The sequence below is a fragment of the Martes martes genome (genome assembly GCF_963455335.1).
Source record: "Martes martes genome assembly, chromosome: 5".
In the NCBI taxonomy this organism is placed as follows: domain Eukaryota; kingdom Metazoa; phylum Chordata; class Mammalia; order Carnivora; family Mustelidae; genus Martes; species Martes martes.
This window is the reverse complement of record NC_137892.1, coordinates 71,200,786-71,217,645: the sequence shown is the minus strand read 5'-3', so window position 1 is coordinate 71,217,645 and position 16,860 is coordinate 71,200,786. Positions and strand designations below refer to the sequence as shown.

General features: G+C 44.0%; 1 protein-coding gene across 2 annotated transcripts in view; it reads left to right on the top strand.

Moving 5' to 3' along the window:
* Window positions 1-16,860, top strand: part of MAST4 (microtubule associated serine/threonine kinase family member 4) — a 170,003-nt gene that overhangs the window by 133,027 nt on the left and 20,116 nt on the right. The window contains exons 15-21 of one of the 2 annotated variants that reach the window (XM_080805052.1): window positions 655-820; window positions 2,691-2,792; window positions 8,393-8,515; window positions 8,718-8,830; window positions 10,623-10,750; window positions 11,108-11,343; window positions 15,518-15,718. In XM_080805052.1, coding sequence (XP_080661178.1) covers window positions 655-820; window positions 2,691-2,792; window positions 8,393-8,515; window positions 8,718-8,830; window positions 10,623-10,750; window positions 11,108-11,343; window positions 15,518-15,718 — 1,069 coding nt within the window. The remainder of the gene's footprint in view (window positions 1-654; window positions 821-2,690; window positions 2,793-8,392; window positions 8,516-8,717; window positions 8,831-10,622; window positions 10,751-11,107; window positions 11,344-15,517; window positions 15,719-16,860) is intronic. The other variant, XM_080805051.1, reaches the window with a different exon arrangement.

Genomic DNA, 16,860 nt, shown 5'->3' with positions numbered 1-16,860 from the left:
GACGAACGATGTAATTGCACACAAGTGAGAATGTGAGAGAGACAAATGGAAAACTGTTTTTGTAAGGAATTCAGGAGTCTCGGCAGAGTACTCATGAAACTCATGATGCATTGTACAATCACGGGTGCTAAAATCCGAGCCATGGCCCATTTCCCTTTAAGCATGCCTCATTACCATGTGCCCACAATCTGTTCATTGTAAAGTTACTTAAGGTAAACACATCTCAACTGTCATGCTTTTCTGAAGTAACCAGGATGTGACTCTATTTTGGTCATATAAATACTAAAATTATCTGTGGTGGTGACTGATTAAACATGTATCATTATATTAACTTTGAGGATTAAAAATGTTTTTAATACTGTGAAATAAGTGAAACCACCAAATAGCGTCAAACCTTCAATTCAAAATTACTCATTACACATAGTTTAACATTGCAGCAGCATTTTAAATTTCCCTTTTTTGCTGTTTAAATATTTCATTGCCTTTGGTGTTATGGATACTGACTTGTAATTGCTGTTCCTAAGTTCTTCGTCCATTTGGATCGCTGTGGTTGAGCAGGTGCACTCTGGGCAAAATAATTGGTGTGTAGCCATCTTGCTCATTTTAATTCATGTCTAATATTCCAATTATTCTAATATTGCAATCATCTTTTAGGTCTGTGGCACACCTGAATACATCGCACCAGAAGTGATTCTGAGGCAGGGCTATGGGAAGCCAGTGGACTGGTGGGCCATGGGGATTATCCTCTATGAATTTCTGGTTGGATGCGTGCCATTCTTCGGGGATACTCCAGAAGAGCTATTTGGACAAGTCATCAGTGGTAAATATCATCAGGCATTCTCTTCAAGCGGCTGTTGGGAAACAGCTATTTCATGCAATTCTTTGGAGTATTGCCATTTTAACTACTAAAATGTTAACCTTTATCAAACAGTTTAGCCAACACATTAAAAGAACTCACTCATCATAGCACATAACTGACTTTCACAAATCTCAAGGGATCAATTTGTGTTGAAAATTGATCTGAGGAAGTTTCATTAACATGGAATTTGGAAATGTACTCGCGGTGTGACCAGTTTTTATGTGTGCTTTTCTGCAAAAGAAATTCACGTGGGATTTGTAAATTATTTCATTGCTGTTCAGTCTTCCTTTCTATAATAGGAAAGTTGCACCAGGGAAGAAAAGGTTAATGTGGGTAGCATTTACATAAATGGGGGAAAATGGCTAATGACACAATGAAGAAATTAACAAAAATGTAATAAACCCTAAAACAAATGTCTACCAAATAATAAATAATGAGAATGGGAAGGAAGCAAATTTAATCCACAGATTGTTAATGATTTCATTGGTGGTTGTTATGGTGTAATGTTATTTCTGTAACAGCTGTTCATCTTTCATTTAAAATTCAATAACCTTTAGATCTTAACCTGCACGCTGACCCTCACTATTGTTATGCGGCTTGTGGCAAAACTAAATGATAATTAAATAGGCTCTATTACTACCCTACCTGCTGTTTTTATAAATTTCCCCGAAGCATAGATCAGAAAGGCCTTTCCTCAAAGTTTATCAGTTATCGCTGACACCCGCATCACCCACTCAACCACCTTTTGGACTGTGCTACAAGGTCTATCAGTGGAAAGAGAGGGAAAATTTGTGGTGGTATGAGGAGTCCCTTAATCACAGCATTATTCTCTATCGTTGACTTTGCAAGCCAGGCATATTTGTAAACTTTAACAAAGTAGATTTGTGGGTTGCCTGCAGTGTATAACCCTTTTCTACAATATCTGAGCTGTTTATGGATTTATAACTAGGCTGTTTTCTGATAGACCAAGGCCTGAATGGCAAGAGGAATCAACTGTTTAATTAACACAAGCAGCAAATGCTGGCTTTGTTCTCCATGCCTTACGGCTCAGATGCATATTCATGTTTTATTTTCCAAATCAGATTTAAACTGCAGCAGAGGAAGCTGGAGGCAGGCATACACAGAAATAACTCATGTTTTTATTGCATTTCCATACACACAAGCACGCACACCTTATCTTCAGGCAAACTCCTGTGGAATGTAGAACATATTCTAATATTTATGACAGACTTTAAATACTTCCATTATTACCATGATTACTTTGAATTTTTTTGTCTTCAAGCTTAACACTTTGGCCTTTCGTTTGTCTCTAGAAATAGTTATTTTTGCAAAATTAATTTGTGCTTCTGGAAGCTGAAGAACTCTAAGGGCAGGGCCAAATTCACATTTGAAAATAGTGAGAAAGAAAAATCATACTCTCCTGATTGCCTGGAAGGGCAACCATCTAAAACACAGGTGTTAAGAGTTTTTACCATATTAAGTCCTCTTAATAACTAGAAGGAATAATTTGTTTTGAGCCAAGTCTGCCAAAAAGAAAAAAAAAAATTCGAAGAATCAAAAAAGCAAATAAATGGAAGATACTGCTTGTTGAAATATTTTCTCCCTGCCTTGTTGTAAGCTATGCTGGTTCATGTCTCATAAAACAATGCTCCCCAAACTTTACTGGGTCCAGAAATCAACTGACAATCCTGTTAAGGTACAGGTTCTGATTCAGTCTGGGATGGAGCCTGAAATTCTGTTTCTGTAACAGACTCCCAGGCATCCTCCCGGCTATTGGGACCCAGACTGCCATTTGAACAATAAAGTTGTAAATGACCTATCTCCCTTCCAGATGAGATCAACTGGCCAGAGAAGGATGAGGCGCCGCCCCCTGATGCCCAGGATCTGATTACCTTGCTTCTTAGGCAGAATCCCCTGGAGAGACTGGGAACAGGTTAGAGCACATATGTTTTAATTGTGCTAATATGCAAAAAATAATGTCTTTGTGGAGCACTCAGAGGTTTTTGTTTGTGGGCATTTTTTTGCATAAGAAACATCTGTTGGTTGATGTAGGACATGACTACAAACACATCATAACAATAATATTTTGGATTTTTTTCTGATTCAGAGTAGTATGTATACTAGGAAGGCTGGTGGTTGTCTTTGATTTTTGTTTTTCTTGTTTTTGTCTTTTTTTTTGCAAAGCAAAAGGGTTTTTTTTTGTGTTTTTTTTTAAGATTTTATTGTTATTTGAGAGAGAGAGAATGAGAGAAAGCATGAGAGGAGAGAGGTCAGCGGGAGAAGCAGACTCCCTATCAAGCAAGGAGCCCAATACAGGACTCGATGCTGGGACTCCGGGATAGTGTCCTGAGCCGAAGGCAGTCGCTTAACCAACTGAGCCACCCAGGCACCCACAAAAGTTATTCTTAATTTGTTTCAATAAATAAAATTGGTCTGGAAGAAAAACTCTGAGGGCGCATAATGGAACTCTTCTATCCTGAAAATATGCATCTTAAATAAATTAAAACAGAGGATTTGAGATGTAGAACTTTTTTGTTTGGATTTTTTTTTAAAATACATATATATTCCCAGAAAGATTTGACCCAGCCCGTTAACTATTTATAGACTTTGAAATGGGTTATCAGTACTTGAACTAATTAATTACTAGAAATGAGTGTCTGGGGTTGAACCATGCTGTCTCATCATGGTGATCAGCACCGTAGCCCAAGAAAGAGAATTAAAACCATTGGCTTTCAAGATTAAGGAGATAATATAGATTTGTTTCTTGCTGTTTATTTTTTCCCCAACTATTCTACTCAGAGTTTTTTTTTTTCTGCTTCTCCTCTTTCTTATGTTCTGAATAGACAGAGATCCCAGTATAGAGTTCCAATCTGCCCCAGTATTATCTAGATGGGGCTAAATATTAAAATATAAATATAAATACCACACACACACACACACACACACACACACACACACACACGCACACTGTGGATAGTATCCGTAATTTTCAGCAATGAAAATTGTTGACTTGATGGAATATTTACTCTGAGCTAGTTTCATTCTACTTCATTATAATAGAAATATCAGAAAATGCTGAACAAATCATTCTCTCCCTCAATTTTTCCAGTAGCTCCTCCATATACACACGTTACTGTCCATGTTTGCCCACAGCATCCCCCAGATGGAGGGCTCCGTGGTTGCTTAAGTATGCTGTGCTGCTAGAGTTGATGATGGTGCATTGAAACCCATAGATCATATTTTTACCTTGTAAATAAAGTTTTATTGAAACACAGCAGTGCCATTCATACACATTGTCTGTAGCTGCCTTCATAGTACAGTGCAGACTTGAATCCTCAAACTGTATGACCCACAAAGCCCAAAGTATTTACTGTTTGGCTTTGTACAGAAAAATCTCGTTGACTGCATTAGTGAATCAAAGAAGACTGAAACTCTGGCCTCGCTTAGGAAAACGTTTTTGAGTTGAGCCTCCTTCTGGAGTACCGTGTACCTGTATGCCTTTTGCAGTGGATGAGTGGGTCAAAGGGTGGAAATTAAGGGCACAGACTCCACAGTCAGATTGCCTGAGTTTAAATCTCTGCTGTGTGACTGTGGGCAGGATGCTTCCCTTTCTGTGCCCCATTTCCTCATCTGTAAAATGGAGCTTAGAGGAGTACCACCTAAAAGGATTACCGTGAGGGTGAAAGATCACCCATTCTGGCTCTTAGCACCAGGTCAGACACTGCTGCCACTGGTACTGTCATTTTAATTTCCTGCCCGTAAAATCTGGTACTTTCCCCTGTGGATGTCTGAGATCCAGCAATGGTGGTGGTGCCCCCACCTTTGAGCTGATTAGACTCTTTGAACAGAATATATTCCTTCCCACCCTATTTGGTGTTTTGTCTTTTGTCTGAAGCAACTAGCAAAGTTGTTCCTCCCTACCTGCTGTGACCTGCAGTCACATTTGCTTTCTGGCCCCAGAGAGAGGAGTAGCAGTCAAAGAATCCATGTCAAGCTCTGACAGGGTTTTGAGGAGTGATTTTTTACTCACTTGAGCCAAATAGGAGAAGCAGTGGTATTTCCAGCTTGTCCTGCAACAACACAAATATCAATGTCCGTGTCCTACTCAGCTGTCCTGGAGAAGCGTTGTCCTGAGATATGACCAAAGATAACAATAGAATTGACACGTGCCTTACCAAGAGCCCACTTCTCTTCAGTGTTCTTGGGTCGGTTTGGAGAGTTTTCCCACTGAGTCTTCTGCCTGTTTCCCTCCTCTGAGAAAACTGGGAATCTTGACTTCAACAAAACAGGGCTATGATGCTGGTCAGCCTGCCCATCTTTCTATATTATATGCTGTGAGTTATCTCTCTGTGCATTTTCTCCCTGACTGCTACTTGTGTTCTTTTCAGGGCTTGACAATTAGAGATGCGAATCTCCTAGCAGAAGCTCAAAAGAGACATTTAAAAGACCCTGCCCAAGCTCTTAGCATTTCAGGAAGTACTTGCCAAACAGGCGGGTCCAACGTGACAGATCCCAGTAGGGCCCGGAGAATGAGGCTGAGAATCCCGCAGGCCTGCCATGCTGCTTCCAATGACAGCATTTTGGATTTAATGCATATTTAGCGGGCAAAATAATGCACCGTGAAAATGTGTGAATTCACATTTGCCCGAGAGACTAGAGAGGCTAAGAAAAGGAGTGTGAAGAACATAATGGATGTTTAAGAAACTTCCATGAAAGGAGAGAAAAACGCAAGGGAGAACATTAGTGCGAAGCATAACTTAGAATTTGGAAACTTGTCCTACTTGAACTAGACTTTTGAACTTGTGAGCTATTGAGCGGCAGCCTGTTTTATTGGACTTTATAGCTGCTCAGAGGTGACTGACTCCCTACCGTGTACCAGCTGAGAGGTCTAGAGTAGTTTCTTTATGATCTAGGTCACAGTTTCCTAATCTAGGAAAATGGGCATGTTACCATACCCCTCGCAGGATGATTGCGAGGACTGAAGGCGAACACGGTCATGAAACGACCAGGTACATTAACGTAGTGCATCACAGGAGCTCCAGACATAACCGTTCCCTGTCCTTCCCTGCGTGGTGAATCCTTACAGTGAGCACTGTCCCCTGCATGAGTTCTGGTGCTCGATCATTTTTTTCAGGCCCATAATGCCATCATCTGCATTGCCCCAGCAGCTTAGCCCAGAGGTCATTTCTCCCCAGTGTGTCCTTTTAATTATTTTGTTCCCCATCTCGGCAAAAGTGCACAAGAAACAGGACTCTGTGGTCAAGGAACCTCTTCTTGGGGCGGGGGGGGGGGGGGTAGGGGGTGTGGCACAAAGGCCAAAGGGTGAGAAATGTGAGCTGGGTTACCCCTGGGCTGTGACCCTGTGGGAGGACCCCTTGTCATCATCCACAGAGATGAAGTGAATGTCCTCCCCAACTTGGGTTCCAAAGAGTGCCGGGTAGAGGGATGAGAGCCCCAGTCCTCCCGCTACAGTCTGTAAGTGCCCTGTGAGCCCTTGATTCTAGAGAACTGTGCTTCTCTGAGTAAAGCTGAGCAACCTCGGAGTATCCTCTGTCATCGGTGTGTCCCCACGAGCAGGAGTGGAAGTGAGAGTCCTTGCAGCGTTGTATGTGGTATGTAGCTCAGTAGGGCTTGACCCTGTGGACCTTAGTGTCGTAGGCACAGTGAGGGAGCTGGATAGATGTTGAAGATCTTTCAGCTTCTCTGAGATAAGAATGTTGGAAGAGAGTGTGTCTGGCAGCTTTGTGTGGGCGTGTTGGCATTATGACCCCGAGGACGGGCCTGGCCGTTTTTTAAACAGACTTCAGCTCAGCCTCTCCACGCTTTACTTAATAGGCGCTCGTGGTCCAGTATGCTTTCTCCCTTACACGTTGTTACCCCATCCACACGTGGAGTTGATACAATGCCTACTTTGCGGGGTTGCTTTCAGTGATTCAATGAAAGGAAACTAGATGCTTCTAGCTGTAGTGCAATCCTCATCCAAGTCAGCCCTCCCACCGGAGTTGCTCGCGCTACTGCCGCTGTGGTCAAGGTCAGACTTCAGTGTTGTGTTGGAAACACGGGGAATGCTTAGTAACAAAAAATCTCTTCTTCATTTCTTGGGGTGATTTTCCCACTTTGCTTTTTTCTCTCCATTGTTCTCTATACACTGATTGGTTCTGGCTGGGTTTGGGGCCCTGACCTGCCCCCTGTGCTACAGGAGTCTGATGGGGACACGGCCCCATCTCTGAACTACATAGACAGCTCTCCCACCCCAATACCCAGAGCCATTTCTCCTTCACTTTGCATTTTTCCTCCTCTTTTCTCATACAGCACAGAGGACAGGATGGGAAACATGGTGGCAAGGGCATGAAAGAGGCATTTAAGTCACCCCTACAGGGTGTCTCCTGGCAGGGAGGCGATTAGAACTTCTGTTAGTCTTGTGTGAAATCTCTCTTCCTGGTGTTTTTTCAGGATAGAGTCTTCCTTCTCTCCCTCCTCATCAACAGTGTGGGTGGGGGGGAGGTTGAGGGGACGGGCAGGCCAGAGGCCTGATGCTCACACTATGACTGTGGGCCTTCTTCTCTTTCCTGGGGTAGGGTATGATATTTGGTGGGGCTTCCCCTTCCAAATCCTCTTTTATGAACTGAGGGACACCTGGGTGGCTCAGTGGGTTAAGCATCTGACTTTGGCTCAGGTCATGATCCCAGAGTCCTGGGATCAAGTCCCACATTGGTCTCCCTGCTCAGCAGGGAGTCTACTTCTCCTTCTGCCTCCCTCCGTGGCTTGTGGTCTCTCTCCCCTTCCCTCTCTCTCTCTCTTAAATAAATAAAATACTTTTTTAAAGAGAGATACTTTTAAAAATAATAAAACAAAACTGTGGAATGAATTAAAAACATTTTACTGAATTGCGTAGTCATGCTGACTTGGGGGAAAAAAAAAGTCTAAACTTAAGAATTGTGCCTGCTTTTCATCCCATCCTTTATAAATCTATCAAACAGGTTTGCCAGTTTCTTACCTAAATATCTGTAACCCACAGCATCAAAGTCCTACCTATGTTAACGAGCAAGCCAGTAAAATTGAATGGAAACCATTATATACTTTTTAGGAAAAATTCATCTTTATTAACCTCGCCTCCAGAGGAAATATTGCTGTGAACACATTTTGCGCCTTGTTAAAATTTCTTTGGTTTTGTACTGAGCAAGTCTGCTTTGGGCCAATGTGCGTCCACATGCGCAGGTTCGACATAATGTAGTTTTAAGTGGCCGCATCATTAACCTTTGAAAAATGGAAAAAGTCATGGAAAAATTAACAAAGAAAACGTGTGCTGTAACAACTGCTGTTAGCAAAATCAAATCCTCTGCTGATTAATCATGGGGAAGAGATTCTTTTATGGGGCATGTTGGTTATAGAATGACAAAGTAAGATTTCCATGATTCTTTGATTTTTCTGTTGCCAAATTGGGGGGTGGGGTGGGGGTTGTTCTTAAAAGCTTTGCTTGGAGGGTAGTTTAACATCTCCCCCTCTGTCTTTTCCCTCCCTCCCCGCCCTAAGGTGGTGCTTACGAAGTCAAACAGCATCGATTCTTCCGCTCTTTAGACTGGAACAGTTTGCTGAGACAGAAGGCAGAATTTATTCCCCAGCTGGAATCCGAGGATGACACAAGTTATTTTGACAGTACGTGAATTATCTGACATAAAACATTGTTTGACCTTCACTTTGTAGAAAATTATCTCCACTTAGGGTAGAACCCTCCAGTCTTGAACCTGTGAGTTCTTACATATAAGGCTGCTTTGATATAGGAGCTCCTAATTACTGTATCTAAAGTAAAAGCTGAAATGCTGAGTAATTGGAACCGTGCCCAAACATTTCCCTGCAGCTCGGTCAGAGAAGTATCATCACATGGAGACAGAGGAAGAGGATGACACGAATGATGAAGACTTTAATGTGGAAATAAGGCAGTTTTCCTCCTGTTCACACAGGTTTTCAAAAGTAAGTGAAATGTGGCATAAACATGCAGGGTCTCCCCAGACTCGATAGTGGGCATCCCTAAACAGCTGGACAAGATCATAAAAACCACCTACAGTGTTTTGGGGCTTGGGGTCTCCTATACTTAAAATTCCTTGGAGTTTTGGAAAAGTGACTGACCCCACCATCCTGATAATCCAGAGTTCCTACCAGCTTGTTACACTCTCCATAGATGGGTATGGTTTTTTTTGGAGGCCCAGATTTGGACTTGGAGTACTATCTTCAGAGAACACCATAGCCATACATATGCAGACCTCGCCCTGCAGGACTGAGTCTAGTTCAGTGCCAGGGAGCAGAGGAATCCCCCATTTCTCTGATGTTTCAATGAAGAATGTTGAGCTAGAGTCCTTGTGTACACAGTCCCCTCCTACTATCACAAGAATACAACACAAGGGAGCAGTCAGAGTCCTTGACATCAGCTAGGACCCTTGGGGATAGTTGCTGTGGAATGGGAAAGTCTTGTAGTCAGTAATAGAAAATGTAAGTCACATGACAGAGGCCAGATAAAGCCAAGCTAGAGTTTTGGAAACGGGAGAAGGTAATAAAATCAATGTCCGACAAGGATGCTTCTTACCAAGAGTGGTAACATGAAAAAATTCTTACCACTCACAAAGAAATCGTACAGTCCTGAGACCAGACAGGGCCCTAGGAAAATGGAAGGGCATCTGCAGGGCCCCCTTCTCCCTTTTGCGCTTTTCAGTAACGATGCAATCCCTGTTGCCATGTTTTGCATGTTGATTATTCAGCTCTTCTGTACCATGTAGGGCTTATGAAGTGTGCATTTTTGTACATGACTACTAGATAGAGCATATCTGCAAATGGGCCAGCACTGCCTTCACTGTTTAAAGGAAGGCCATGGAGAGGTAGGGGTCTCCTTGCAGGGTCTGCTGGCCAGCCCGCCCAGAGCCAGAACTGAAGCTTTGCTTACCCTGAGGACAGGATTTCCCCCATGCATGTGCTCTGGCCCATCCAAGCTGGGCCATAGACTCTGTTCCCTTCCCGCTGTCTCCTGTGCGCTAGTCACCCTGGGCCTCACCACAGTACACGATACGCCATCTAAGGGCCACTTCCTTGAGAGCAGTAAGGGGCTGTGTTGCACAGTAGGGAGTGCTTCCTGCCCTCTGCTTCCGATTTTTCTTTCCATCTTTACTGTGGAATAGCAGAGATCTCAGGTCTCCCTAAGCTCTGCTCCCCTTCAGAAACATTGGTCCCGTCTTAGGAAGCTGCCCATGTGTGCATGTGATTTATAATCCAGACAAACCCCTCTGACTCAGAACCAAATGTGCACTGCCTTCCCCCCCCACACACATCTTGAACCAGGTAATTTATTCTTCTCTTCACACTCAATTCCAATTCATTTCTCTCCTTCCCGCTCCTGACTGGTGGTCATTAAATCTTTTTCTCTGTGATTTTCTTTTTCTGATAGACTTCATGGTTAAAAAGTAATCTAAGATGTGCATTGCTCCCAGGGCTTAGAAACCCCAAAGCGTCTGTGGACTGTGTTTGCAGATGCAAAGTCCATAATGAGATAGGGCAAGAGGGTGATGACTTCATAATTCCCCACTCCAAGGAGAAAAAAATAGATCCACGGCCCATTCATCCCAGGACTCATGTAAATAGCATCGGAAAGTACCTTCTGAATACACAGTCCCAGTTGAAACTTTAGTCGTACTCTCGGATTTTCTCCCCAAGTTTGGGGTTTTTCGACAAGCTCTTTGGAGAAGGTCATAATAAACCCCAACGCTTGGCTTCACAGGTTTTCAGCAGCATAGACCGAATAACTCAGAATTCCGGAGAAGAGAAGGAAGACCCCGGAGACAAAACCAAAAGCACTGTGTTGCCGTCCACAGAGACGTTCAGCTGGAGTTCGGAATATTCTGAAATGTACGTGAAATGCCTGTTAAGATGGGTCGTAAGCGGTCGCTGCTAGTGCAGTGGTTCTTCAGGCTGAGCGGGCATCAGAATCTCCTGGAAATCCTGTGGGAACACAGATGGCTGGGCCTGTCCCAGCATGTCTGCTCCCCTAGATCGGGGATGGAGGCCAGGAACGTGCCTTTGGCCTAAGGTCCAGGGGATACTGTTGTGGCCAGTCCGGGGATCGCACTATAAGAACCACTGCACTAGACGCGCGTTGGTTAGCCTGCCCTCAGTTCCATTTTTACCTCATTTCTTCCCAGAGTCTCCTTGAATGCAGTTTCCTAGTGTGTATGCATACATGCCTCTGTTTTGTTTTTAATTAAGGCAACAGTTATCCACATCCAACTCTTCAGATACTGAAAGCAACAGACATAAACTCAGTTCTGGCCCACTTCCCAAACTGGCTATTTCAACAGAGGCAGAGAAAGATGAAGCTGCTCCCTGCCCCAGAGACCTGCCCGAGGAGCCAGAAAAGCCATCCCTTCCTCCTGCAGAGTGCACTCAGGAGGAGCCCGAGGTCACCACTCCGGCCAGTACCATCAGCAGCTCCACACTGTCGGGTAAGCACCTGGGTGTGCTGCCTGCCGTCCACCCAGTATCCACCAGCTGGAGGGGTCAGGGCCAGGGTCAGAATCCCAGTCGGCCTCCTAGGTGGTGACGATGGCTGTTCTGTGCCACTCTGCTCCCTCCTCGGCCCCACGACTAGGACTCGGGGGCATCGGCTCTTATGAACTGAGGTCACCCCTCCCGACCACATGGCCAGAGAGTGAACCCTCCTCACTTCAGTTTGGCCCAAGAGCCAGCCTTCGCTTTCACAGCTGGGCTTCGATGGGGTTCTCGGATGGCAGTCAGAACACCCTAGGACCGTGTTGTGTTCTCTATTGTTGATGTAAAAGTGGGTCTCGCACAGTGGTGTGTAAGTCAAAGTTGGGAGTCAGGAATTGTATCAGACAGTGATATGTTCAAAATTACCCTCAAACATGTCTTCAGTCGCCCAGAAGGTACACTATAAAGGCAGCTTTCCTTCTGGTGTTGCAGTGGGTGGTGGTTTCTTGGAAAGAGTTTGTTTTGGTCATGGGGCCATGTTGTGCCAGATAACTTCCATATATCCACACTAGACTCTTAGCCCAGCAAGATTCTTATTCTGTGAGATTCCCCGGTGATCTCCATGCATGTAGGACAAAGAGGGGAGGAGGGATTGAGAAATACCAACACAATTCAAATTGGTGTTTCATGCACACATGAAAGGATCCCGCCGCAGGCACAAGTTACCGTCCCAGTCCTACCAAAACTCCACAGACACGGGTCACTGTTGGTGAGGCAGTCCAGGGGGATTGGGCTTTTCTTGGAGAATACTTTACAGTGTCACTTTTGTGTAACATAACATTCCTGACAGCAGAGACAGTATCTTCAAAGGATTTTAAAAGGCTTACTGTGTCGTTAGGTGATCAAACTTGCATTTCCCTCAGACCCAGCCGAGAGCACTTAAAATATTACTTGGTTTACAACAACTGTTTGCACAGCATATCCTTCCACAGAGAAGTGTGTATTTATGCTTTTTTTTTCTAAATGAAACATGGATATGGCTTAGGGTTGCTATGATAAATATTTTCATTAAGCTATATTCAATATGCTGTATTGATAACCATGAATGATTCCAAGAATTTTTATGAACTTTTTTTAAATCTAACTGAATATTCCCAGCATAACTCTTTAAAATCATTTCAAGAAAACACATCTTACAGCTTAGGTTTATTTCAGCCTCGCTGAAAAGTTTGCTTCTGTGGAGCTTTTCATGTGCTTCTGGTTTATCATAGGGAAAAATAATGTGGGTTTTTTTTTTTTCTTTCTCCCTCTTCCCCTCAGTTCTGTTGCCATGTAGTATAATTCCCCTTATCTTTACTTTTTTATAAAGCCAAGGGAATAGCGACGTAGAAGTAGTGTAGACACAACCTAGTGGTCCAGGATTCTTTTTTTTTTTTTTTAAAGGTTGAGATACCCTATTTCTTTTTTTTTTTTTTTTTTTTTTAATATTTTATTTATTTATTTGACAGACAGAGATCACAAGTAGGCAGAGAGGCAGGCAGAGAGAGAGGAGGAAGCAGGCTCCCTGCCGAGCAGAGAGCCCCATGTGGGGCTCGATCCCAGGACCCTGAGATCATGACCTGAGCCGAAGGCAGCGGCTTAATCCACTGAGCCACCCAGGCGCCCTGGTCCAGGATTCTTAATTCTTTTTTGTTCGTGTTGGTGGTCAAGCCAAATGGAATTATCTCAGTATTTTATATTTCTGGTTACTAAGGTCTCTGTTTCCTAGTTTATGATCATGCTCTGAAGAGAGTGTACTTAGCTCCATTTAAATTTTTTTCTTAATACAGTAGATCACTTAGTCTCCGTGCCCTGGTCCCCATCAGCAGTGTAGAAGGGAAAGGGAGGGAGATGGTGTCTAAGCAGTTGATTGATTACTTTCATAATTAAAAAAAGAAAAAAAGCTGCTAGGTCCTGCCGTGCATTTTGATTAATTGATTCAAACCACCTTTCTGTCTCCCCCATATACACACTAAAAATAATCAAAGACCTTGGGGGCTGTACAGAATAGAGAGATGAGCTGATCTGCTCATGGCCAAGGGTAATTAGGAAATCTGAAAACCGTGACTGTAGTAAAATTAAATTTGTTGATTTTTATATTGCTCCACCATCAAAAAGAAGGAACCCTTGACATTTACAGAACATTAAGGTGACATTATCCACCATTGGCAGAACAGAAATGCATACTTATATCCAGGGCTATGAAATGAGGTGGTGGATGCAGGAGGGAGGGATGATGGAAAAGAATACCATATATTCACTGCAGACGTTTAGGGAAGTAGAGCTTTACACCTCTTTGTTTTGAATGGGTGAGAAGTAAAAGTCCTGAGGTCTTGGGTGTATTATTCGCTGTGAAGAGATTCAGCTTTTCGTTTTGCATTCGTCAGGGATCCCACCCCCCCCCCCCCATTAGCAAGGAGAAGAGCGTGTGACTTACCCGAAAGGAAGCTTACGGTTTTTGAGATGAGTGTTTGGTTCGTGACATGGTATTCATCAAGTCCTTGAGCTGTTAATTCCTTTATTTAGAGAGCGCAGAGTAGATGGACTTGAGTGAGGTTGTGTTGGGCGGATGGAACAGGAGGGCTGCTGATACGTCCCTTAGGATTGTCCTCCTCTGTAGGTCACGTGGGTGTCACATGGACGTCTGAATCTTTTCCTACACCCACAGTACTCTGCTAGATCCCAGCTTCCCTTAGCGAGGACCCCACCTCTAGGGCGGGTGCCCCTTCTGTGCACGAAGGCCAAACTCGAGCTGTGCCATTGAGTGGTACAGTCAGCAGCAGAACAGCAATGTGAGCTAAGTCTTATCCAGCCTAACCCTTTCCTAGGCCAAGAGTGTCGTGTCCTTTAAAACCTGTCGACTGGTCTTTCAAAGGGTCATTTGTAATGGTCATTTGTATCAGATTCTCTGCATGGATTGCAAACCTTAAGGTGATGATAGTCTTGATGGTTTTTAAAGCACAGGGTGGGGGAGGCCTTGGAACACAGCATTTACAAGTCAAAATGAGATAAGTGTTGCTTTTTCTGGATAGACAAACATAAACTATCAGTGATTTAAAAAAAAAATAAAGAAAACTGGTAGTCTGCAAAAGCAAGAGTAGGAAGAACCAAAAGGGGAGGCTGTTCACCTTTTCTCTGCGGGAACTCCACATGTGACTTCTGCTCAGAAACTTTTACTCTTTGTGTGCCGTTGCCCAGACAGACGTCAGTGATTTTCCATTTTTGTCGCCTCCTGCATGGTTATATTCCCTTGGGATCCCTCCTGAGGGGAGTCCTAATTTTTTAACTAAAAACAAGGAGACAAAAAGAACACCTCCAGGGTCTCTTAAGGGTTAATAAACAAAAATAAAGAAGGCACAGCAACCTTAGAGAAGAAAGGATCTTACCACGGGTCTCATAACTTCAGGACAGAGCCAATGACACACTGCCTAGAGGAAAAGCCAGGAGGATGTAGAGAGCCACTGAGTAACATAGTGGGTAATAGGCTTTATCATCCTGTGAGGTTTGCAAAGAGTGGAGAGTGTAAGGGGTTATATGGCATGAGAAGTCCAAGGTGACACCTCCAACACTCTTCTATCAGTTAAAGTGTGGGCCTAGTATAGGTGTGTCCTGGGAAGGTGGTACGAGGTGACACAGGCATAAGTCTACACAAAGACATGAGGTGATGTCCACTTACCACAAAGCAGCGTTGTCCACATTATTAAGAGCATTGCTAAGGTTGATCACTAATATCACAGGATAATCATATTAGACAGTGGACAGTCATGGTGTTGATAAGGTGGTGCTGGTTTATAGCATGGCCTTCCATGGGTTGGGAATGAGGGGGAGGAGTTGTCACTACAAGGGTTCTAAGATAGAGATTCTAGAAAAGAATGAGTCTTCTAGGTAAGGGGAGTCACGGGCTGAGAATGAGCAGACTCGTGGACAGGTAGAGTGACACCTGAATGGACGCCACTTTCCTCTCCCTCTTCTTCCACGTCCCCTTTCTCCAACTGGTCATGTCTGTAATGTTTGCCTGACACCATAAGGCCCGTGAGCCATAGGGGAGAACGTTTCCCAGTTTGTTCCTCCTTCTCTCTCTCTTCCCCTTTCCCCACCTCTCCGGTCCCAGATTTCTCTGAACGTGTTTATCCCTTCTTCTTTGTGCAGTTGGCAGTTTTTCAGAGCACTTGGATCAGATAAATGGACGAAGCGAGTGTGTGGACAGTACAGATAATTCCGCAAAGCCATCCAGTGAACCCGCTTCTCACATGGCCCGGCAGCGATTAGAAAGCACAGAAAAAAAGAAAATCTCTGGGAAAGTCACAAAGTCCCTTTCTGCCAGTGCTCTGTCCCTCATGATCCCAGGAGGTAGAGAGACATCTACTCGCATGAAATTGTGTGATGTGCGCATGTGACCCTCCTTCCCGGTTCGGAATGCTGATGGGGATGCAAGATGGCTAGAGGCAATAGCGAGTGGTAGCTGGTTGACCCAGCTGTCCCGGGAGCTTCTCCCTGCAGGAGCTCCAGGCCTCCCAGACAGCATGTGTCGCTGATTTCTTCTGGCTTCTTTCTGCATTGGGAGATGAGGCAGGCTTCCTTCCCACAATGCCTTCCTTCTTGTATTTGTTTTCTTTCCTGTTTGGCTCCCCTCTCCCCAAGTTCAGTAGTAAATTTACCTCCTCTGAATAGTTTTTCTTCTCGAGATGGGACATCATTTATATACTTTACCAAGCTGCTTATAGCATCTGTGTTGGAAAGCTAAGTATAGTTTTTCCTCATCTAATTAATGAGGAAATAGACATGGAGGACGTAAGTTTTTCATTTCCGGGGGTGCAGAGAGTCACAGACAGCACTGAGGTTCTACTTTTTCCCAACGCTGTCTGTTGAGCTATGCTTCCTCTTACTGGCAGTCAAATCATTTTCTTCCGTGTATTGGAAGACAGAGCTTAATTACGGTTTTGTGGAATTGCAGTATTTTTCCATAACTGGGTTTTGCCTCCACAAGTCACCAAGTCCACAGCAATTCCACTGGAAAAGATGAAATACACACCCTAGTGTTGGTGACTTACTGTTCCAATGGCGGCAAGGGAGTGCAAGTAGCAACTGAATTCTGTTGCAGACGGCTTGCATTGGGAAGAATACAGACCATGTCTAAAAGGAATCATTGATATTTTCAAAATTTTCCTGTTTGTGCAGAAAGAAATTTGACAGAAACAAATGCTCCCGTGGGGGTACTGCTCCCTCTAGCATACTCTTTGCTGGGAGACATCCTCTTTAGTACCATAAAACAGTTTGTTTGAATGACTGTTCATAACCCAAAGGCAGTGGCCCCCAAGCAGCTGTGGTGGAGAAGGTAAGTCTGCTTTCGAAAAGTGCTGAGAAGGCCCAAATCTTGGTCAGGAAGAGTAACTGTTCCATTTGGGAGGGAAGGAATTGGGGACTTGGCTTTCCAGCAGTTTCAATGTGTGTGTGTGTCCACTCTGTCCCGTTCCTGCATGCATGGTTCAAAG